This window comes from Harpegnathos saltator, unplaced genomic scaffold (genome assembly GCF_003227715.2).
Source record: "Harpegnathos saltator strain DR-91 unplaced genomic scaffold, Hsal_v8.6 scaffold228, whole genome shotgun sequence".
In the NCBI taxonomy this organism is placed as follows: domain Eukaryota; kingdom Metazoa; phylum Arthropoda; class Insecta; order Hymenoptera; family Formicidae; genus Harpegnathos; species Harpegnathos saltator.
The window spans coordinates 286,622-306,698 of NW_020230015.1; the positions used below are offsets into that span (position 1 = coordinate 286,622).

General features: G+C 37.1%; 2 protein-coding genes across 2 annotated transcripts in view; both read left to right on the forward strand.

Annotated features, from left to right (window-relative positions):
• The window catches only part of LOC105185061 (homeodomain-only protein), a 33,825-nt gene that overhangs the window by 5,624 nt on the left and 8,124 nt on the right, over nt 1–20,077 (forward strand). The gene's annotated exons all lie outside the window — the stretch shown is intronic.
• LOC105185076 (cilia- and flagella-associated protein 61) lies at nt 311–19,658 on the forward strand. The gene is made up of 24 exons (XM_025298633.1): nt 311–451; nt 506–755; nt 2,353–2,523; nt 2,607–2,733; nt 4,664–5,109; nt 5,193–5,329; nt 6,314–6,551; nt 6,717–6,979; nt 7,057–7,461; nt 8,998–9,258; nt 9,363–9,619; nt 9,804–9,992; nt 10,927–11,005; nt 11,230–11,412; nt 11,735–11,992; nt 13,582–13,798; nt 13,921–14,117; nt 14,764–14,971; nt 15,412–15,425; nt 15,478–15,693; nt 17,173–17,250; nt 17,943–18,059; nt 18,146–18,211; nt 18,321–19,658. The coding sequence occupies exons 1-24, from the start codon at nt 311–313 to the stop codon at nt 18,507–18,509; spliced, it is 4,707 nt and encodes a 1,568-aa protein (XP_025154418.1). The 3' UTR covers nt 18,510–19,658.

Here is a 20,077-nt window from a genome sequence, read left to right on the forward strand (position 1 = left end):
CGGGTCCATACGGTCCGGCCGGCTTTTCCCACGGTCAGTCGACACCCGGTAATTCCGATCGATCGTTTCCTCGCGTAAGATCGTTTCCCTCGTAACCATTCTCTCCACCGATCGCCGATTAGTCGAGCTCGTGCTTTTGCACGCGCGTAATAACGTTGAGCAACCGTGCGTACGTGTGTACATACGTGCGCTTGTGCGAGAACAGAGACAAAAGTATCGAGATTCGCGATTTCCTCGGGCTCGATCGCAAATGAAAATCGCAGGCTGGCGACTGCGAAAGCCGCCTGCGCGAGGAATCGTTTGCCAAAAAATGGCAACCATCACGCGCTCACCCGGGATGAATACTCCTAACGGACTCTGCCCGCGACACTGCGCCGAGGAAGGATCATTCATCGGGATCTCGGGATACCGTCGTGCCGAGCATCGAGATCTACCGTATTTAGAGCAGCTGGCACGTCCGACGACTCGCGAGGTCTTCGGAGACGTCCAACTGGACAGACTCTAGTACTTACCCGAAGCGAATCGGCTCGGCCGGCTACCTTTATTGTATCGCTGCAACGTAAATCGACCTCCTCTCCGTCCGCTCCTCGGTATATCGTCGTTACGTAAAATTCGCAGCGAGACTTCCTGCCTTTCGGTGGTCCAGTATAACGAGGAAGACGACGTCGTTTCGGGGATATGCCTCTGCAATTATCCCAACGTACCGTCTGTACCGCCGGACGACTGGTTGACTTGGTTAAAGACGACTCACAGGTGATCCTCCGTAGCTCCTCGCTGTCGGTTGTTGCCGACGAGACACGGTGAAGCCTTAATCAGACCTCGCGACAGTTACGATCGATGCGTCACCCCAATCGACGTGGATCAATTCTCGACTTTTATATTCCGCAACTGCCGCTAGTTCAACCTCGGCAGCATAAATGTCCACGCGGAAGAGACTAGTCTGTCAGTGTAACTGAATTTTCTGAAAGTTGGTTGTAGCGGCTGTAAATTTTCTCTGGGAAGTTTCTGCTCGGTTGATCGCTTTCCGTTATCTGATCCGAGTTTTACCGCTTAAGTTAAACGCTTGTTTTCGCTTGCGATGACGAAGATATCATTTCTTGTCACCCGGTTTGTTTGGTCTTTAGTCGAACGAATTGAGATACATATTTTCTCTCGTCTGAAGGATGTTTTAAAAATGTCCCGCTTCTTTTCGCTTGGACGTCTTTGAAACGTCTTGCGTGTCTCTAAGAGACTATTAATGCCCAAATGAAAGGATGACATTAGGTGACATATTAATGACGAGTTGATGACCTATTATGACGTTCATAATATCAATAATACATCATTTGACATTATGATTGCTAAATAGTAATTACTCAAAACTTGTGTCATGTAAGACACTTCGATTTAAATCTCAAATTGGGATTTTTCCGATTGTGTTTTCGCGATTACAAATGTAATGTGCCGTCTATCGTATGACTCAGCTGAAAAGTTCAGATCTAACTCTAAACTCAAATCTGAGTATTTGACGTGTGACGAATTTCAAGTGATGTTCATACGACTGTTTATAAAACTGTTCATACGGGCGTAAAACGCATTTTTGCTGTCCGGGAAGGACTAGCTTAAGAGGGGAATTACATGCGGAAGACCGTTTTCAAGGTTATTTTTAAGAATTTTGTTAACAGAAACGGTAAGATTAATGGACTTGAAATTTTCACAGTGTATTCATTAATATTCAAAGTATAAAATAAATTTTATTAAATCACAAGGACCGATCCAATTTGTCATTATAGATAGAAATACAGTCATCTGTTTGTGAGCTCCATGTTTGCTGTCGACATAATTCCGGACCTCTCACTACTCTGAAACCAAAAAATGAGAAAGATTTTTTAAATATACGGTCCGTACTAAAATGAAGGCAGTGAAGCCAAGTTTGGAAAAATAATGACTGTACAAAAAAAATATCGAAAATGAAACTTTTTTCAACTTGTAATCATGTCTGAAAAAAATGAATAAAATAAAATATAACTGTGTTCGAGGTAGGGGCGAAAACTTCTCTACTGTATATTATAATATGTAAAAATTTCAAATTATTCGGTTCAGTAATTTTTGCATAATCGTGTTGACAGTTTAAGAAAATAGTGTTTCCAGATAAACGCGTTTAAAGTTTTATGTGTACTTTCCATATATTATAGATAGTAACTTTATTTTATACTTTAAACATTAATGAATACTGTGAAAATTTCAAGTCCATTGATCCCACTGTTTTTGTTAAAAAAATTCATAAAAATAATCTAGAAAACGGCTTGCTCCGCATGTAATTCCCCCCTTAAGAACCAGCTGCGACGAGTCGATTTACTGGAGCGACGTGATTTCCGAAAAGGATCCTCGCCGCCACGGAAAGGAACACGATGTTCGTCCACTGGCTCGTGTGGGACGAGAATTACTCGGATCACTTCCTCAAGGACCTCCTGGCTGCCCTCTTCGATATCACCACCTATTGCCAGCACGTGATCCTCGTGATACCTCCTCGGGTTGCACCAGGTGACCTCTCCTATCGATCCTCCTGAATGGTGCGCCACAAGGCGAGGCAGTTCGGGTTAGAAGAGTCCCGTATAATTTTCCAGCGGACGTGTTCGAGCGAGAGATGACGAGAATCCCGGCTGAGGGCGTCCAGGATATCGAGGCGGCGCAATCCTTGTATCTGAGCGATCGCAGTCAGTTCCGTCAAAAGTTGAAGATACGGAGAATCGTGTGAGGATCAGTCTCGGGTTTCCGCTTCGGGTTGTACGCTGGCTGGATCGTCATTATCCGTTTAGACGGCGGCAGGTTTGAACGAGAATCCGTCAATCCTCCGTCAAAACATTCTTCAATGCTTCTGCATTGAGATATTCACAGATGATCCGTCACCGTCACATCTCAGTCATTCCAATTCGGAAAAAATTTGACGAGGGATTTACGGGCTCCTGTCTGCTCGTCGTCTCTATACGGCTGCGAGAATTCAGTGATGTGGCTTCTGGCTACTCGCTGTGGCCGTCTTGATTTATGACAGAGGTAAGAATGCGCATTTAAAATTCCTGCAAAATATATTTGAGTACAAACATATATTCACGAAGTGACATTTGGAGTCGGTCGAGCAGATTTGTAAAACAGCCCAAACACTTATCTATTTGTTCTAATAATCAATAAATAACCGTAAAATGTGACTAAATCATAAGAAAAAGCAAGTTCGAAAGATAGACGTCATATATAACACTCAAAAAAGGTGTTCTATTTAGTAAGTAAAGTGATTTTTCCCATAATCTCATATTCTAAGCGAAGTCTTTTACAAAAAAAGGATTCCTCTTTCAATAAAACGATTCAAGTGAACTATTCGTCTAAAATTTATTAGATATTATTCTAAATGTTTTCCTCTTATTTCAAGAGGATTTCCTCTTATATCAATTTTCTTCTTATACTTTCCTCTTATATATCTTATATAAACTTTCCTCTTATATGATGAGGAATATGTTGGAATGTCGACTTTTGTTCAGTCGTACTCTACCTCCAGACATGAACGACAAAATAATCATATACTCATGAATCAGAATATTTGGAATACTTTTTAAAAAAGGTACGTGTGTTGCTGTAACATATAACGAAGATAATTTACCCATATTTGGTCAAATACAGTTTATAATCTATTGCAAGAAGTTGAATAATATATTTTTTCTTTTAACTATGTTTCATACAATTGGTTATGATAAACATCTTTGTAGCTATGAAGTCCATAACAAAACTGATTGGAAATTTATTTGTTATGATGATCTTTTTTCATTCGTGTCTACTTATTGTAGATTGTAGAAATATACCTATACATATATTACTTTTCGCTATATATTATAATAATTTTTTCGAATTAACTAGTATAAGCAGTGAGAATAAAATAAGTAAGAATAAATAATAATCCTCTTAAGAAAAGATTAAATAATCTGTGTATAAGAGGAAATTTATATTAAAATCAATAAGATTTACATTATGTATATAACATATAATTCCTCTAACTTTAAGAATAATATGTTTACAATATTTTCCTCTTAATCTTAGAGGAATTCTTTTGAGGTCATATGAGAATAAAATCCTCTAAAATTTAGATGATTCCGCTTCTTCTGAAATTACTTTTTTTGAGTGAATATCACGTTAATTTCACAATAATTTATTGACTGAAACTTAATTTGTCAAATTTGTTAAAACAAAAGGAAAGTGGCTCGGGCTGTTTTACAAATCTACTTGATTGATTAGGTACGATTTTGTGGATACATTTGTTTATTTCATTATATTATTTTGCAAAAATCTTGAATGTACATTTTCCCGCTTCTGACGTCACCAATCGAGAGATTCGCGGCGAGTAGCTAGGAGCTTCAATGCTGAATTGAATTAGCCGTTCAGAAGGCGGCAGGCAGGACGCCGTCAGGCCTCTGTCAAATTTTTTTTTTAAACAGGAGTGATTATATATAACATGTGACGGTGACGGATGCTGTGAATACTCCAACGCAAAATCATTGAAGAATGTTTTGATGAAGAATTGCAGGCGCCGTCTAGGCGGATAATGCGAATCCAGCCTTAATCGCTACTCGAAGGCTACTACAGCGCGAAGGCTGCGAGTGTTTCGTGTAACGCTTCTGTGAAAATAATAACGACGCAGAGAAGAAGACAACGACGACGTGATACCGATTATCGACGGCGAGACGACGCGCCTGAGAGAGCTCTACGGGGAGTACTACATCAGTGAGATGATTCGTTACCCGGATGGCTGCCGTCAGCTGATCATCGGCGAAGATATCGACGGCTCGGCAGCGGGTGCCATGTGCCTGAACTCTACGATCGACATCGATCTGCTGAATGAGAACTTCGAGTTGACGGCGTACCACGGCCTCCGGAAACCTCACGAGAACGACGAAGAGCCATCCGACGTCGCGAAGTCAACTAGCGAGCTTCTGCAATTTGTATTTTCGCAAATGTCGTGCGAGCACACTGCGAGATCATCGGGCCGAAGCTCGAACGATAATTCTTTCCATGAGCGACAGGCGACGGAAGCAACCGATGACAAACGGTGCTCCGAAGAAACGGGTTGGTGCATCTTCGTCACACCTTGACGATTGAATACCGCGCGCTCCATTGTGGTAGCGAGATGAACGGGGTAATTATTAAGAGAGCTGATATTTCTTCCGAAGGTCTAAACGACCAGAACGAAAGCGGGGAAGATCCTCCCGCAAATGCACGGCTGGGAACGATTGTTTCATCGAACGTACCGACGAAACGCGAGGTCTCCTTTCAGCAAGATGTCGAAGTCGACAACGACGACAATCCGGTGTGTCAGCGATCGTGTTCGCATCAATGGCATTTTCAACATTTGCCGACCCTAACAGAAATTTATTACTGGTGATTTATTACTCATACGAGTAATTTTATTTATAATAAATTGGCCAGTAATTTTATTATTTGTGCGAGTAATAAAATTATTTATTATCACTGGCCAATTTATCACAGCTAAGAATAAATTTCTGTAAGGGGATGCCTTTGTGTGATACCAACGTTATCGTCACTTAATTTCTAGCAATGTTACTGTTAAAATTACTGAGAGTCAAGTTAACGTTACTCAAGGCGGCAGTTCTGTTACTATTAATGCTACTAAAGATTAAGTAACATTACTGTTTCAATGTTACTACAGTTTAAGTAATATTATCATTAACGTCACTTAAAATTAAAATAACGTTGCTGCTTTCAACATTACTGCAAGTCAATATTATCATTAACGTTATTCGAATTTAACTGGCGATACTATTTTTTAATGTCACTACAAATTAAGTAATATTATCATCTACATATTAAGTATCGTTATCGTTACTCAAAATCAAGTAACATTGCTATTTTTTGACGTTGTTACAAATTAAGTAATGTTATCACTAACGTTACTCAAGATTAAATAACGTTACTATCACGGTTAAGTAAAGTTACTATTAACGTTTTATTAGAATTTATGTTAAAGTTTCTAAAAATTAGGCAATATTCAAAATTTGATACCGTTACATATACACACATTCTCTCTCTCTCTCTCTCTCTCTCTCCCTCTCTCTCTCTCTCTCTCTCCTTCTATTAATGTCACTCAAACAATCAAGTAACATTGCTATCTTTGACGTTGATACAAATCAAGTAATGTTATCACTAACGTTACTCAAGATTAAGTAACGTCGCTATCAAGATTAAGTAAAGTTATTATTAAATCGTTTTATTAGAGATTCCGCTATTAACATTGCTAAAAGTTGAGTTAACAGTAACATTATTCCAAAAACAGACGTTACGTGACGTGCGAACGAACGTTCCTGATTCCACGGAGTCCATCGACCCGATGGCTTCGGCTCAGTCTCCCGAATCAGAGGAGCTCTGTAAATCGCGCTCGGATCAAATTGCGAGACCGGATGTACCGTCAACGGACGTCGGTGATCTACCGTCAATCTTGAATGACGTCGACGTGCAATTCCACTCGAAGATGCAAGCGAGTATTCTCGCCGAGGCGATGCTCGAGCTATCCCGTGAGTCGCGGACAGAGAGCGCGTTGCTTTTCTCCTCGTATGATTCTTTTAATCATGTAGTCGTGAGAAGAGAGTGCGTGAGTGGATCGAGATGAGGGATCATGGGATAATAACACACGATACAGCGTGCTTTACGTAACGTGTAACGCGACGCTTTCTCGCAAGGAAAAAGGAACGCTCCTCTACTTGCCGTCCAAGTCGACGAGACGGTGCAGTCGCGACTCATCCACGACCTTCTTCCGCCTCCGACGTATCACGGCGAGAAAAATGCTTTCATCCTGGAGATCTTCGCGATGCGCGATGGAATGAGACCCCATTGGTCCTTCGATTTCTTGGAGGCAGCTTTCGACAGCTTCCCGGACTTGGATTACTGCGTGGTCCTCCTCCCTTCCACGCGACCACCCCAGAAGTACCTTCAACATTTCATGGTACTTGTCGAGATTTCTTCCACTAGCGAAAGAGAAAGAAAAAGACAAGATGGAACGGGCACTTATCTCACTCTTGAAACGAACGTCACGCGAACATCTCGTGCGAACAGCGCGTGCCGTTCAGATGCAACAAGGACTTCCCGATGATACTGTACGTCCTGCACCGAGCGGTTCTCTTCGGGGAGATCAAGTGTCGTCGCGCCGAAGTACGAGATCGAAATACCGTACAAGGACTCTTAGCCGCTATGCCGACGAAGCATGAAACCCTGGCTGACTTTGACCTCGCGATGGATCCTTTGCAACTCGATCTGGATTGTTTCGTCTTTGAATGCAACGACACGATGCTCGGGCTCGCTATACTGAGGTTATTATTCTATATAAAGGCACAGAGCATCCCAAAACTATCGTACAATGTTTCCATTTATTCTGGAGCTGAATTGGAAAATTCTACTACGAGAATCATCGTTGCAAATTTCCGATTTTGAATTTTGCTTATCTCAATATTGTACATCAGTAAGTTTTTTTCGTCGGTTCTGTTCAGGTGTGCTCTATGAAACCAGCTAAGAAGTGCAATTCTCACTCATTCATTTTTTATGTTATTCATTTAGCTCCCTAAAATTTATCAAGGTTGGGAAGTAACTTGTTACTTGTAACGAAGTTACAATCACAGTTATTTTTCTTTTGGTAACTATAATTTAACTTCGTTCCGTTTCTTTCGTCTGTAACTTAGTTATATTTATTTGATAACTAGTAACTAATCTAATAGTTACTTTATATATTTGAAACTTAAGTTTCTGGCAGACCAGCATGATAACGCGACGTGTGATGTTTGATATCCAGTAAGCATACAGTTATTCTGGTTGCATTTGGAGAACTATTATGTCATCTATCCTTATCATTCATTAGATGTAAAACAAGGATGAAATGATGCAATAGTGCTGATAGTCTCCTCTCCGAACGCAACCTATATTTCTTTCAAAAGAATTGTACGTCTATTGGACATTTCTGTTGCGCGTCGTCAGTCCTTATTTGTTAACATAACCTGCAACGTGAAGTGGTTTCAATTATATAAAAAAATTCAAGCAATAGATAAAACATCTTAATCTTCGGCGAAGGATTGTAAAATGCCATGGCCAGTATATGCAGAAATATTCGAGTTACGGCAATAATTTTGAAATAAGAACAACTGGTCATTTCTCTGCAAAATATGCGCTGGCAAAAAATTATTCATGCAAGTAGAACTTCAACTGCAAATTTAAGAAAACATATGAATGTAAGTCTTTATTTATAAAATATCAATATATTTTTTAGTGAAAAAATATAATTTTTGATGTTAAAATTACTTTTAGTATTTTTAGTATTTATTATTCTCATCAAATTCATTCACTTTCTCATAATTGTTACTAATAGTCTTAAAGAATAAATATGAATTGCTTATTTCAATTAATGAATATAATTTGTATAAATTATATACAATATGAGGAATATAATAATCAACAAACTACCTTCATATAAAATTGCAGAAATTTACACTATCACAAAATTTAAAATAATAATTATTGCACAATTATTGTAAAGAAATAACTGAACGAAGTAACGACTCATTACTTTCTAAATAACTGTAATATGTTATTCTTGAAAATCAGTAACTTGTAACTGTAACTAGATACTTTTACAAAGTAACTTCCCCAACCCAGAAATTTATAGTATCAAGTTGTTCGTCTCGCTGATGAGATAGAATGAAATATTCACGATAAATTGAAAACAAAATCACAAAAAACCCCGATTGCAACCTGAAAGCCAAATCCGTCTCTAAAAGTTTGGCATGAAAATTTAGCATTTCCGAGATTTAATTCGCTAAAAGATCGTCCTTACCAGCTTATAATTCGGAAAATATTGTTGTATTAGGATTTTCGTCCCCAATTGAACATATGGTATTGTACGATATTTTCGAGACACCCTGTACACGCACGTACACCTGTCAGTGAAAATATGAAATTTCGCTCGAAAGTCGGTAACACAGTACTCATCACTTCGTCTTATCTCACATACACAAGCACAGCGTTGAGAAACAAGTCGACTTCGTTAGAAGCCGTTACCATGTAGAAGATTATGTGTCTATGCAAAGCATTCATCAAGATGATTACGGACGCCTCTTGCATTTCGTCCTTACGCCGATTTTCTTCGCTTATCATCGCTTCTTCTTCCGCGAGATCGCGCGTTTGAGTGGATTAACGGTAATCTTCTATCGACTTCAGCACGAAGATGAGAGTGCACTGGTGAGCTGCGCGATAATAAAGTCGTGATCTGCGCGAGACGTTTCTGTTAGAAATGAAAGCATCGAATTTTGCACATCCTTTAATACGGTGTGTATCACTTGCAGACACGGAAGCGTCCCTTGGCATCTTGCCTGAGCGACATGATTCCCGTTAATCCCCGTAAACAAGCCGGATACAGGTTCCCAGTTATTTCAGAGAAAATCAACATGACGGAGGTTGGCACAAAAGACGACGATATGTTCTCCCTGTTTATGACGTCGCCGCGACTGGCGATGATGCCTCGCGTGATGATCGACCTGAGAATCGTCATCGTCGGAGCGTCGAATTGCGGTGTCGCTCTTGCAGAGTATCTCGCTTTACGGTAAATTTATCAGCCATAATACGTGCAGCTGCTATGCCGAATGATCTTGTATAAGCGAAACATGCGCGGCCGAGATTGCAAAGATTGCGCTCTCTCTCTCTCTCTTTCTCTCTCTCTCTCTCTCTCTCTCTCTCTCTCTCTCTCTCTCTCAGCCGCTGATAAGGCTGATGTAGAATCCCCGTAGATCGATGTGCCGTTATACGAACCTCACGCTCATATCGCCGCATGGTCTGCCGTTTGATAAGGAACGAAGTCCCGTGGAAACGTCGCTACTTCCGTTCCGAGGCACATTTTGCCCGGAATATCGTCGCTGCGTAGCCGTGAGGACCTGGGTTAATATCGTTTACGGGACTATGACAGCGATCAACAGGTAGCGGCCTTGGCTAACCAATATATAATCGTGGACGGATAGTTTTATTTTCTTCGCGAGCAACACTGAGAAACTTGCGGGGAATCAACATTTGTTGATTCAAGGACTGTAACTAAAAGCTACCAATGAAACAACAAAATGAAACCGTTGCGTCTTTAAATAACACTTTAGTCGTTTCTGAGAAAATATATTATAAATTGAATCATAAATTCATAAATCAGAAAAAGGAAGATTAAAGTTAGAAGAATATAATACAATTAAAAGAACAAATGTTTTTGTAAAATTATAATATCATGAAATGATGATAATCAACGCATTCGCACAGAAAAGATAAACCACTCGTGTAATTGATTTTCTATTATCGAAAGACTAGAAGACACAGTTTGTAGAAATTGAAAATTTTCTGTAGAGTTTTTATCCAGTTCCTTCGTCGTTCGTTCTTCCTGTGAGTTATTTTAAAATAACTCGACCTTTAAAACAGTCGTCAGCGTGACCAGCGACAGTTTAAACTGTTACTCGCCGACATCTTCGAAATTGATAATTAATATTAGATATTTATTTGTTAGATTTGCGCGAATATTCTTTATTCCTTTATAATCAAATCATAATTACACTACAACTAAACTGTCAATGAAACAACAAAATTAAATGTCATTGTTGCATCATTAAATAACATCATTTAATCGTTTCTCAGAAAGTATATTATAAATTGAAATTTTTCCATAAATTTCAGATAAAAGTTTTAAAGTGAGAAAGAAGTATAACACAAAATTAAAAGAACAAATCTGTTTTTCTGAAATTTAGAATAACAAATGTTCAAAATTCTTTTTCCAACAAAATCAACTTTGCGCATTTAGCTTAAAACATATATTTTTAATTTATTGATTTATTTATTTCCAATGTAATAAAGATATTCGAGTCGTAAATTTTTGTCTAGCCCCTGTTCAGTTACACAAGCTGAGATCTTTCTCTGTGCGGATATACTCAAAGAACAAACAGCTCCGTTAGCGTTAATTGTATTTTCCGCTGCCTGAGGACCAGACAGAAACTCGCTTGTAAGAACGGAAAGATCCCCACAGGAGATTTCGCAGTCAGTTGCTCTAATTATCTCATAATCGAGTTTTAATACAACTGAATGCCCATCAGACGAATGTTTTCAGTCGCGGTAAAAATAAAGACTCATTTCTCGTCATCGAGTTCTTCTCTTCCCGCTCTGCTCCCATTCACTTACACGAACTAGATTTTTTACTCCGATTTTTTACTACGATATATGCATAATCGAGTTCTCTCGCGTACCAGGAAGGAGAAATACGTGACCGTGATGAATCAAGGAAATCTCGCGTACGATTATTTGGTCTTAACTTGCGGCCTACAGTATCAACGACCGACGTTGCAAGGGGAAACGAAAGCGCGGAAACGAGGGTAAAAATTATGAGAATTATATTATCGTACAAAAAAGGCACGGATTATAGATGACGAGATGAGATATTGAGCTACAATGTAAGGAAGGGAAAAAGAAAACAATCAAGCAGAAACGATCGGGCAATAACAGCGACAAAGACAACTTTGTTTCGCACGAAACGTACCGTGCACCGTAATTATTTTCGAAGGGAGGAGGTAACTGTGGGAAGTACGACGGAATTACCGTGGAATTGCCTGACCATAAACGACGACACGGAAGCATCTGTTTGCTTAAGAAAGATTCGGTGGTTAACGGAGGACCTACAAGAAGAAAGTATGTGTAGCGCGCGTATATAGCGATGCCGTTAGAGGATTATTCGGCGATTCTTCCCAATGATGTTATTCAAATCCTAGGAGCGATATTGCTTTACGGGCGCAATATCGACTGCTACTGTGCGCTTCGCGGTCTGATTGAGTTCGGTGTGAATCCTCGGTGGATCACGTTGATCGAGCCGAGTCTGAACTCCGACGAAACGGACGACGACGTTTTCTACTGCGATCGCGAGGTACGACCTGGACGGCACAAATGCCCAGAAGACATCTGAAAGACACACTCCACTTGTTTCAAACGGCTTTCAGGTGTCTCTAGGAGCTATTTTAGACATTTGTGTCGCCTAAAGATGTACGCGATGTAACATCTTCGCGAGGAGAATCGTGTTTCCTAATTACTTTAGGTAAAATTCCGCTCAAAATAATTGAACATTTACTCGAGTCGAGTCGATAGTGAATATACTGCCGATCAGAATCACAAGAATGGAGAATCGTGTTTTCTAAATTGCTTTACATAAAATTTTGCTCAAAATGATTGAACATTTACTTGATAGTGAAAATACTGCCAATCGGAATCACAAAAGTGAATGTTTTACTTAATACACTTAGAGTGGATTCTTAATCCATAGGAGTTGTTTATACGAATCGTTTGGAATGGGTAGAGTGAGTTTGTCCCGAGTGATTCACTTTCCAATCTTGCGAAACGCAGAGAAAAATCTCTCGAGTTCGGACGACTCTACTTTTTTAATGGAATTTCGCTCGAGAAAATTTCGAGAATAAACAAACGATGTCTTTCGTGAAAGAAGTAATTAAATCTGTAACGACTCGTTACTTTCTTCTCTATCGGTGCCTTTAACAGGTCATTATTGATAAAAAGTAACTTGCAATAATAACAATGTTACTACTAACATGTTAGGGGAGACTGGAAGGTACATACGAGAAAACTATATTTATAACTATATATGTATATTTTCTATATGTTGGTTCAAGGGTCATGTTGGCACCATGTGTTTCATTTGTGCATTGTGGAAGCAATAATAGGAAAAAGTCGCAAAATTAAACATTGGAAACCTAAAACATATGTATTACCTATCTTCTAAAAATAATATTTTTGTAGTTCTTTTTCCACTATCCTTCTCATAATAAATATTGAGTAAGCGCAAAACTTTCGATGGATTTCTCAAGAATTACTGATTCAACTTTATAACACATTTATTGACACATACGATATTTATTTCAATGAATTTTAAAATAAAAAAGATAAAAATTAAAGGAAATGCACAAAAATATATCTGGAGTGTTCGAAATATACAAATGTCGTATGTATTATTTCGTATCGTTTGACATCCTTCTATTCTTAGAAGTTTCGTCGTTCGCAGTCAATCGGGATCGAGTAAGCAATTATTTTCAAATGGCCCCACAGATGAGAGTCAAGTGTGTATTTAATAATTTAAATAAATATTATTGTATGTATTATGTTAACGTCGAATTTAATTCTCTCAAGCTTGACTCGACGTTAACTTTTTAACTAAACATTTTGAATACTATGTTTATAAGGACTTTTTTTTATCTTGATGAGGAGAACATAATTACGTACATAGCCAGATCATTCTTTTACACGATCTTCTTTTTCAACATGCTCTGTATAATATACCAAAGGTAATAGAAGACAACGACGATACTTGGTAGAATGAATAAATCATTTTAAATAGAATTGCTCAGTCCACGTTTTTCCAAGACGAAATCCACCAAAACTCTCGCACTCGCCCAGTATCTAATATATGGGCAACATAAATCTTAAGTGAATGTGCCTCTACTTTCCAATCATGGATACCGTTCTAAAGAGACACGATGATACGCTCGCAAGGTGGACGAAGCAGTGACGAATGCCGTTTTACAAAACGGAGTCCGAGTGCTGTCCGGATGGTGCATGATCGATTGGAGCCTGACGCGACGTATAGACGGACAAATCGCGATCGAAAATATCACGATCGAGAAAAAAGGAGAGACGAGGACATTGCTCTGCGACATTCTTCTGAATTTTCACGAGAAGACGATCAACTTAAACGCATTTTTCGGTGAGCGATTCGCACTAACGATGTCATTCGCGATGATATATTCGCGCGTTTCACATTCTGGAGTTTCATTCAACATACTTACATTCAACACATTATACTTACATTCAACATATGCTTTTCAGCGTTTTGCCGCGCCGGTCTCGTTTTCAACGGCTCGCTGATTATAGATCTGGAGTGTCGTACGAATGATCCGTTTATTTTCGCCGCTGGTACCATGACGAAATACTCCAGGAGGTTTCGCGCCGAGTCCTCGCAACATATATATTTCAGTAGCATCGAGGTCGGCCAAAGAGTCAGTGAGATAGACAGCTGTGCTTTTTAAAAAAACACGCTTCCAATTCTTTGCGGTTCTCCTCGATTGAGTCCGCCTCGACGTCGCGTTTTGTTTCAGTCGATTCTGTAACGATCTTCTAAACGTTGTTAATAATAATTATTATTAACCATATTAATGATTATTAAATGATAATCATTGATACTAATTATTATTATTAATAATTAATGTAATAGTGATTAATTAATATATTGGATTTGGTTTTCGGGTCGGCATCGTTTCTTCAAGTTTCTTCAGGTTGTTCCTCTCCCTGAAGAAGCGAACTGAACGAAATCAAATATTTGATCTCACATCGCGAAAGCCTGAAATATATCATGATTAATCAATATATGAATAATAGTGAATATATATAGTGATTAATCATTTCGTTAGTCATTTTGTTATTATTATTTATTGTTAATACGTAGTAATATATATACATTACTGTAAATATATGTAAATATATGTTGTTGCATTTATTAGACAAAAGCAAATCACGCGATGTCGTCGCAGAGTATCCATTAGGAAGTGAATCTTTCATATGCCGGTTGCGAAGAGAAAACGAAAACAATTGAGACCGCAGAGGATTCAAATTCTCACGATTGTTCTCGCTCGAGACACTTACGTTTCTTTCCGGTCCTCCGTCCGCCGGTAGCTCGCCGAGATTTTACAGAGAGAGATCAACGTCCAACGGAACGACGAGGAGATTTCTCAGCTGTGGGAGAAGCAAAAAGCGCGCCCGACAGTTCCGGTATTTCGTGCGCCCGTCGTAATCGCATGCATTTTGCCGGGAGATTATCATTATTTGCACGTACGCAAACCCGGAAAGGAAACCCTGGCGATTAATCGGAAACCCTCCGTGAGTTGAACGTCAAACGGAGCAAAATAACTGAAGGGAGGATCAATAAGAGTCTATTAAAATTATTTGAAATTATACAGAAATTATGTCCGGGATATTTTAGAAACTAAAAATTGTGAAGATTGATCAGATCAAACTCAGAAGAAAAGTTTAGTACCATTTTGAAAAAATCGCAATAGTTATTAAATTATTAATGATTGAAAATGACTACATCTAGAAATTCTTTTAATCGATAACATGAAAATTTGCGTATTTATTTGCAAAATGGTAAAGGACTATTTTGTTCAGAATGACCTAATCTACAATTTTCAACCATTAATAACTTAATAATTACTGCAAGTTTTGCAAAATGGTATTTGACTTTCTTCTTAGATTGTTACTCCCGTGTCTAAAGATAAAAAGCGTTGTGAGACGATATAATTCTTCAAATAATCCGCTAAATAGTTTTATTAAATTATGTATCTGGCGCGTTGGCCCTCTCTTTAATTATTTTTCATTCGACATCAACAGATCTTTAAATTTATTTATTACTCGAATTATCTAATTACTCAAAATATGAAGTACAAATTTGGAGATTCAATAACGCCAGCGCGAAATCTCTTATCGTTTCTTGACATACAGGGAGAAGTATTCATCACTGGCTCTTGCACGTCCAAAATTGGATACTTTCGCATTCGATTGAATCCTTACGACTCTGTAGACACTGTGACGTGCCTCAGAAGGAAGGTAGCCGCTTTGTTGATTTATTTGTTGCAAAAGATTTCTTTGTTAGACTCATTAGGAAAACGAACAATTATTTACATAAAGATATATTTTTGACGACCTCGACTTTTACATTTGTCAAGACCATTTTAAAAAGTTTCAACCAGAAATTATTATTTATAAAAAAATTTTTAATAATGAAAATATTTCAACAAGTTTTAGTTGAAGAGTTTCAACAAGTATTACATCCGTATTGTCTCCACTCTCAGACATATATCACCTTTAAAATTAATTTTTACCTACCATTTTTATCTGTAAAATATTTATTTCTAAACTTATAAATCTACATAAAACGCATCAGTGTTGATGTGTACTTTCTATGAAAACGTAGTCTATAACTGCACGATATTCAGGGTCATATTACAATTTTCCACGCAAAGCGAAGCTCGCTTAGCACTGGCCGATGCTTTCCACGCAAAACGACGTTTTTATTATACAGTATCAAAGGTTCGTAATTTTCCATGCAAAGTGAGGTCCACGGCATATCGCGTCAAGATGAAAATCATTAGAGACATGTCGTGTTAACAATTTGAACGCCGTGACGATTACTGGTGTCCGATATAATGATATTACTACATTTCATTAAATCACGCATAATTTATTGCACATGAAAAATCGGCTGAACGGCCAATATACGAAAAGAATGTTAAAGAATAGTAAAAAAAATAATAAGCAAGAAAAGTTAGAAATAATAAAAATTACTATAGAATTTTTTAACCAAGAAACATATCGGTATTTTGCCTTAATTTCTCACGCTTCAGTTTCATGTGTTATTTATATTTTAGAAACTGAAATCTTTAAATTAAAAATATTATTAAAAAAATATATCATGTTTCTTAGTAAAATAAATTATTCTGTTCCTGCACTACCAGAATTTTTTTTTTTTCAGGAGAATTTATATACAAAAGCTGTGTAAAATAATCATGACAAGCCTGAAAAGAATCTTACTGGCCTTTTATCTACTAATTGTTATCATCAGAATTTTATTTATATTAATCTTTTTATATAATATTCTTTCCGCACAAAGAAACCATAAAACAAGATGAAAAATATATGTGTTTCGAATTATATTGTTTTTTATTTTTTATTATTTTTCATAATCATATCCGTTAAGCTTTTGTGCAATTAATAGATATCAATGCAACAGTCTATGTAAATACTTATCTCACATTTAGCGGACAATTTATATTTTCAATGATTTATGTAAGATTTTTATGCATATATCTAAAATATCACACGGGTTTGTCTCGATTTGAAGAAAACAAACATTAATTGGCACTCTTATATTTCTACAATATATCTATATCAACGTTGTCGAAGACGTGTTCCTTAATATAAATAAACATAAAAGAACGCTACGTCACAATAATTCATATTCATTCTCATATATTTGTTATTCCCCGAATATTGCGACTTTGTTTCTGATCAATGATTATCTTTCAGACATTTGAAGTGCAGGATATGATCGCTTTGTACGGGAAGCATGAGATTATGTTAAACGAATTGAAGTTCCGCTTTAAAGTAAGCACTCGATGAGACAATGCGAAAGGAGATGTTAAGTTATTGTGTTTAACACGTACGTAAGGTGAATGTCCCAATTAGTGACGAAGTACCTTCATCATGAAAATAATAAATTAATACTCGTGTTGAGTAAAGTTGATTTTGTTGGAAAGCTTGAAAATTTAATTGTGTTGTATGTTTCTAAAATTTCAGAATTTTCGAGAGATTTTAATTTAAAATTTTGAGGAAATTTTAATTTATTTATAATATTGGTATTTATATTTTCTCAAAATTGTTTGAAGTACCATTTAATGATATAACACTTTAATCTTGTTTTTCCATTAACACTTTAATTTGAAAAAAGTTAAAAGACAACTGCACATATATAACAAATGGACATCTGATATTAATTATAAACTTCTAAGATTCAGCGAGTAACTGTTCAAACTGTACGCTTGTATAATTATGATGCACCAGCATTTATTATATACATATGGCTTTTAATTTTATCTAAAACTTGTTGCAACCGATAATATATAAGATTTAGAGTAAAAACATATGTGCAGGATAAACATAAGCTGGTATAAACTGATTTATTAAGGAAAAGGAAGCAGATGTGATTGTCATAAATTGGGGCATTCCCACTGCCGCTGATTGGAATATCCGTCTTACGTAACGCATTTCTAATTCGCATTTCATTGTCGCACAATCAGAACTCGTCTGTCTCGGATCTCTACGCGTACTTTCGCGAACCGTGGGCCACGGCGATTTTCCATGACAGATTCGAGTGTCTACGCGCCGAAAATCGGGTCGTTTTGCTGTCACGAACGGTAAGCCAACCATTCATCCGCGATATTCCACATCGCGGTATTCACGGTATGTACTTACATTTCTTCGCCGCATTTCTTCACCGCAGCACGCTCACACCGATTCCATGGTCGACGATTGCGTGAGTGCTTTAATCAAGTCTAAGTGGCAAGAGGTGAGTGGTTTCACCTACAAACTTTCATTATCAAACGTCACGCGTGCAAATCCCACACGCGATTATTAGAACAATACTGCGAGTGAGAAAAGGCTCGATCTCTGTGTAGATATCGAAACAAGATCGACGCTACATCGAATCAAGATACGCCGGCTCGATTTATTACCGAAAGCTTGAGAACAATCTTGTAAGTTTTCTGGAATTTTACGAAAGTGATCTGCCGATGTATTGCACTCCGTGCAAGCAACGACGAATGTACATGGATGTCGAGGACAGTCCGTTGTATTTTGAACAATGAAGACATTGTGCAAAAATTCATCAAAGACGCGCGTTTTCTACTTAAAGACGAAGATAAGATCGCATAGATATACTGAAATGGAGTAAAAAGTTAAATCTTTGATTCGCGCAAACTTTACCGCATAAATCGCGATCGAGTCCAATTGAATGAAAATCGATTCGAGTCGGATTAATAATCAGACGTAGGAATTTGTACTACAAAATCCAGTCGACGATAAAAGTCTAGGGAAACTGATATGGTTGTATCCTTCCTACTATCAAAAAGTTTAACTTGCATAAGAGCGATCTCTGGTGAAATATCAAGTAAATCAAACAATAAATACATAACCAGTAATGTATCGGATGAATTTCATGATCAATTTATTTAAACTAAACTTTAAACACAAACAAAAGAATAAGATCCTAATTTTTATACTTACAAGTATTTTTAATGTGTAAATATATGCAGTGTATATTAGTAAATATATTTCTGCATAACACTTGATAATCTAAATGTCTTTTCATGTTTTTTTCGTAAATGCGTTAAATAAAAAATTATACTTTTAAGCTATTTTGTGCTACTGCAACGTTCTTACCATCTTCTTACTATCAAGAGGTTTTTAGACCTCTTGATAGTAAGTAAGTAAGTTTTCGTGACTACAGAAAAGATTTGTAGAGGGCCCGGAGGTAATTGAAGAAGAGTGACATTATCGACCATTTTTATTCGATATAAATACCTGGACATTAAATGTGTAATGATATATTCATTTTATAACTTACAATTATCTCGATGTTTTATCGACATATATACAAAAGCAATAATAAATTACGTTAGATATTATATCTGCGTAATTATCTTAGTTTATACTGATTTGATATAGATATTTCGACAGGTGGTTATTATATAGAAAAATTTTTCGTATACATAATTCCTATAAGAAATAAAACAATCTTCATTATTACCTCTCATCGATGACTGAAAATATAATAAATTACAAATGTTTAATATCAAGGAAAATATCGCAAATAATTGTGTATGAAGTTCTTAAATAATTAATGTTGACACCACGGTTGTGTCATAGATTTCAAGATCATGTCTATGCGGATTATATACGTATTGCTTGCATGATGTATACAGGGTGTCCCATTTTAAAAAATGCACCTCGATAATTCTTCAACGAAGCATTTTCAGCAAAAATGTTCGGACAAAAGTTGTATGATCTCAAGGAGGACATAAAACAATTGTACTATTTTGTTTACAAATGGTACCACTTTCGAGATATTCACTGATCATTATTTTTCTTAAATGGAAACCCCAATTTTTTATTACACCGTCTTTTTCTACCAATTAATTTAAACAACTTTTGCCTAAAATACTTTTTTATTTACCTAATATTTTTTTGAGATATTTAAGAAAAACTTGATAACTTTTTCAATATTTAACTCACGATATCTCGCTAACTATTTGTCGGAAGAAAAAGTGGTACTAGATGTTTTTGCTCTGTTTGGTCTCAAGAATATATTGTTACAATAACGCCCTGACTTTTGTTAATTTACTGACTTTTGGAAATTTCAAAATTATTAAATTGA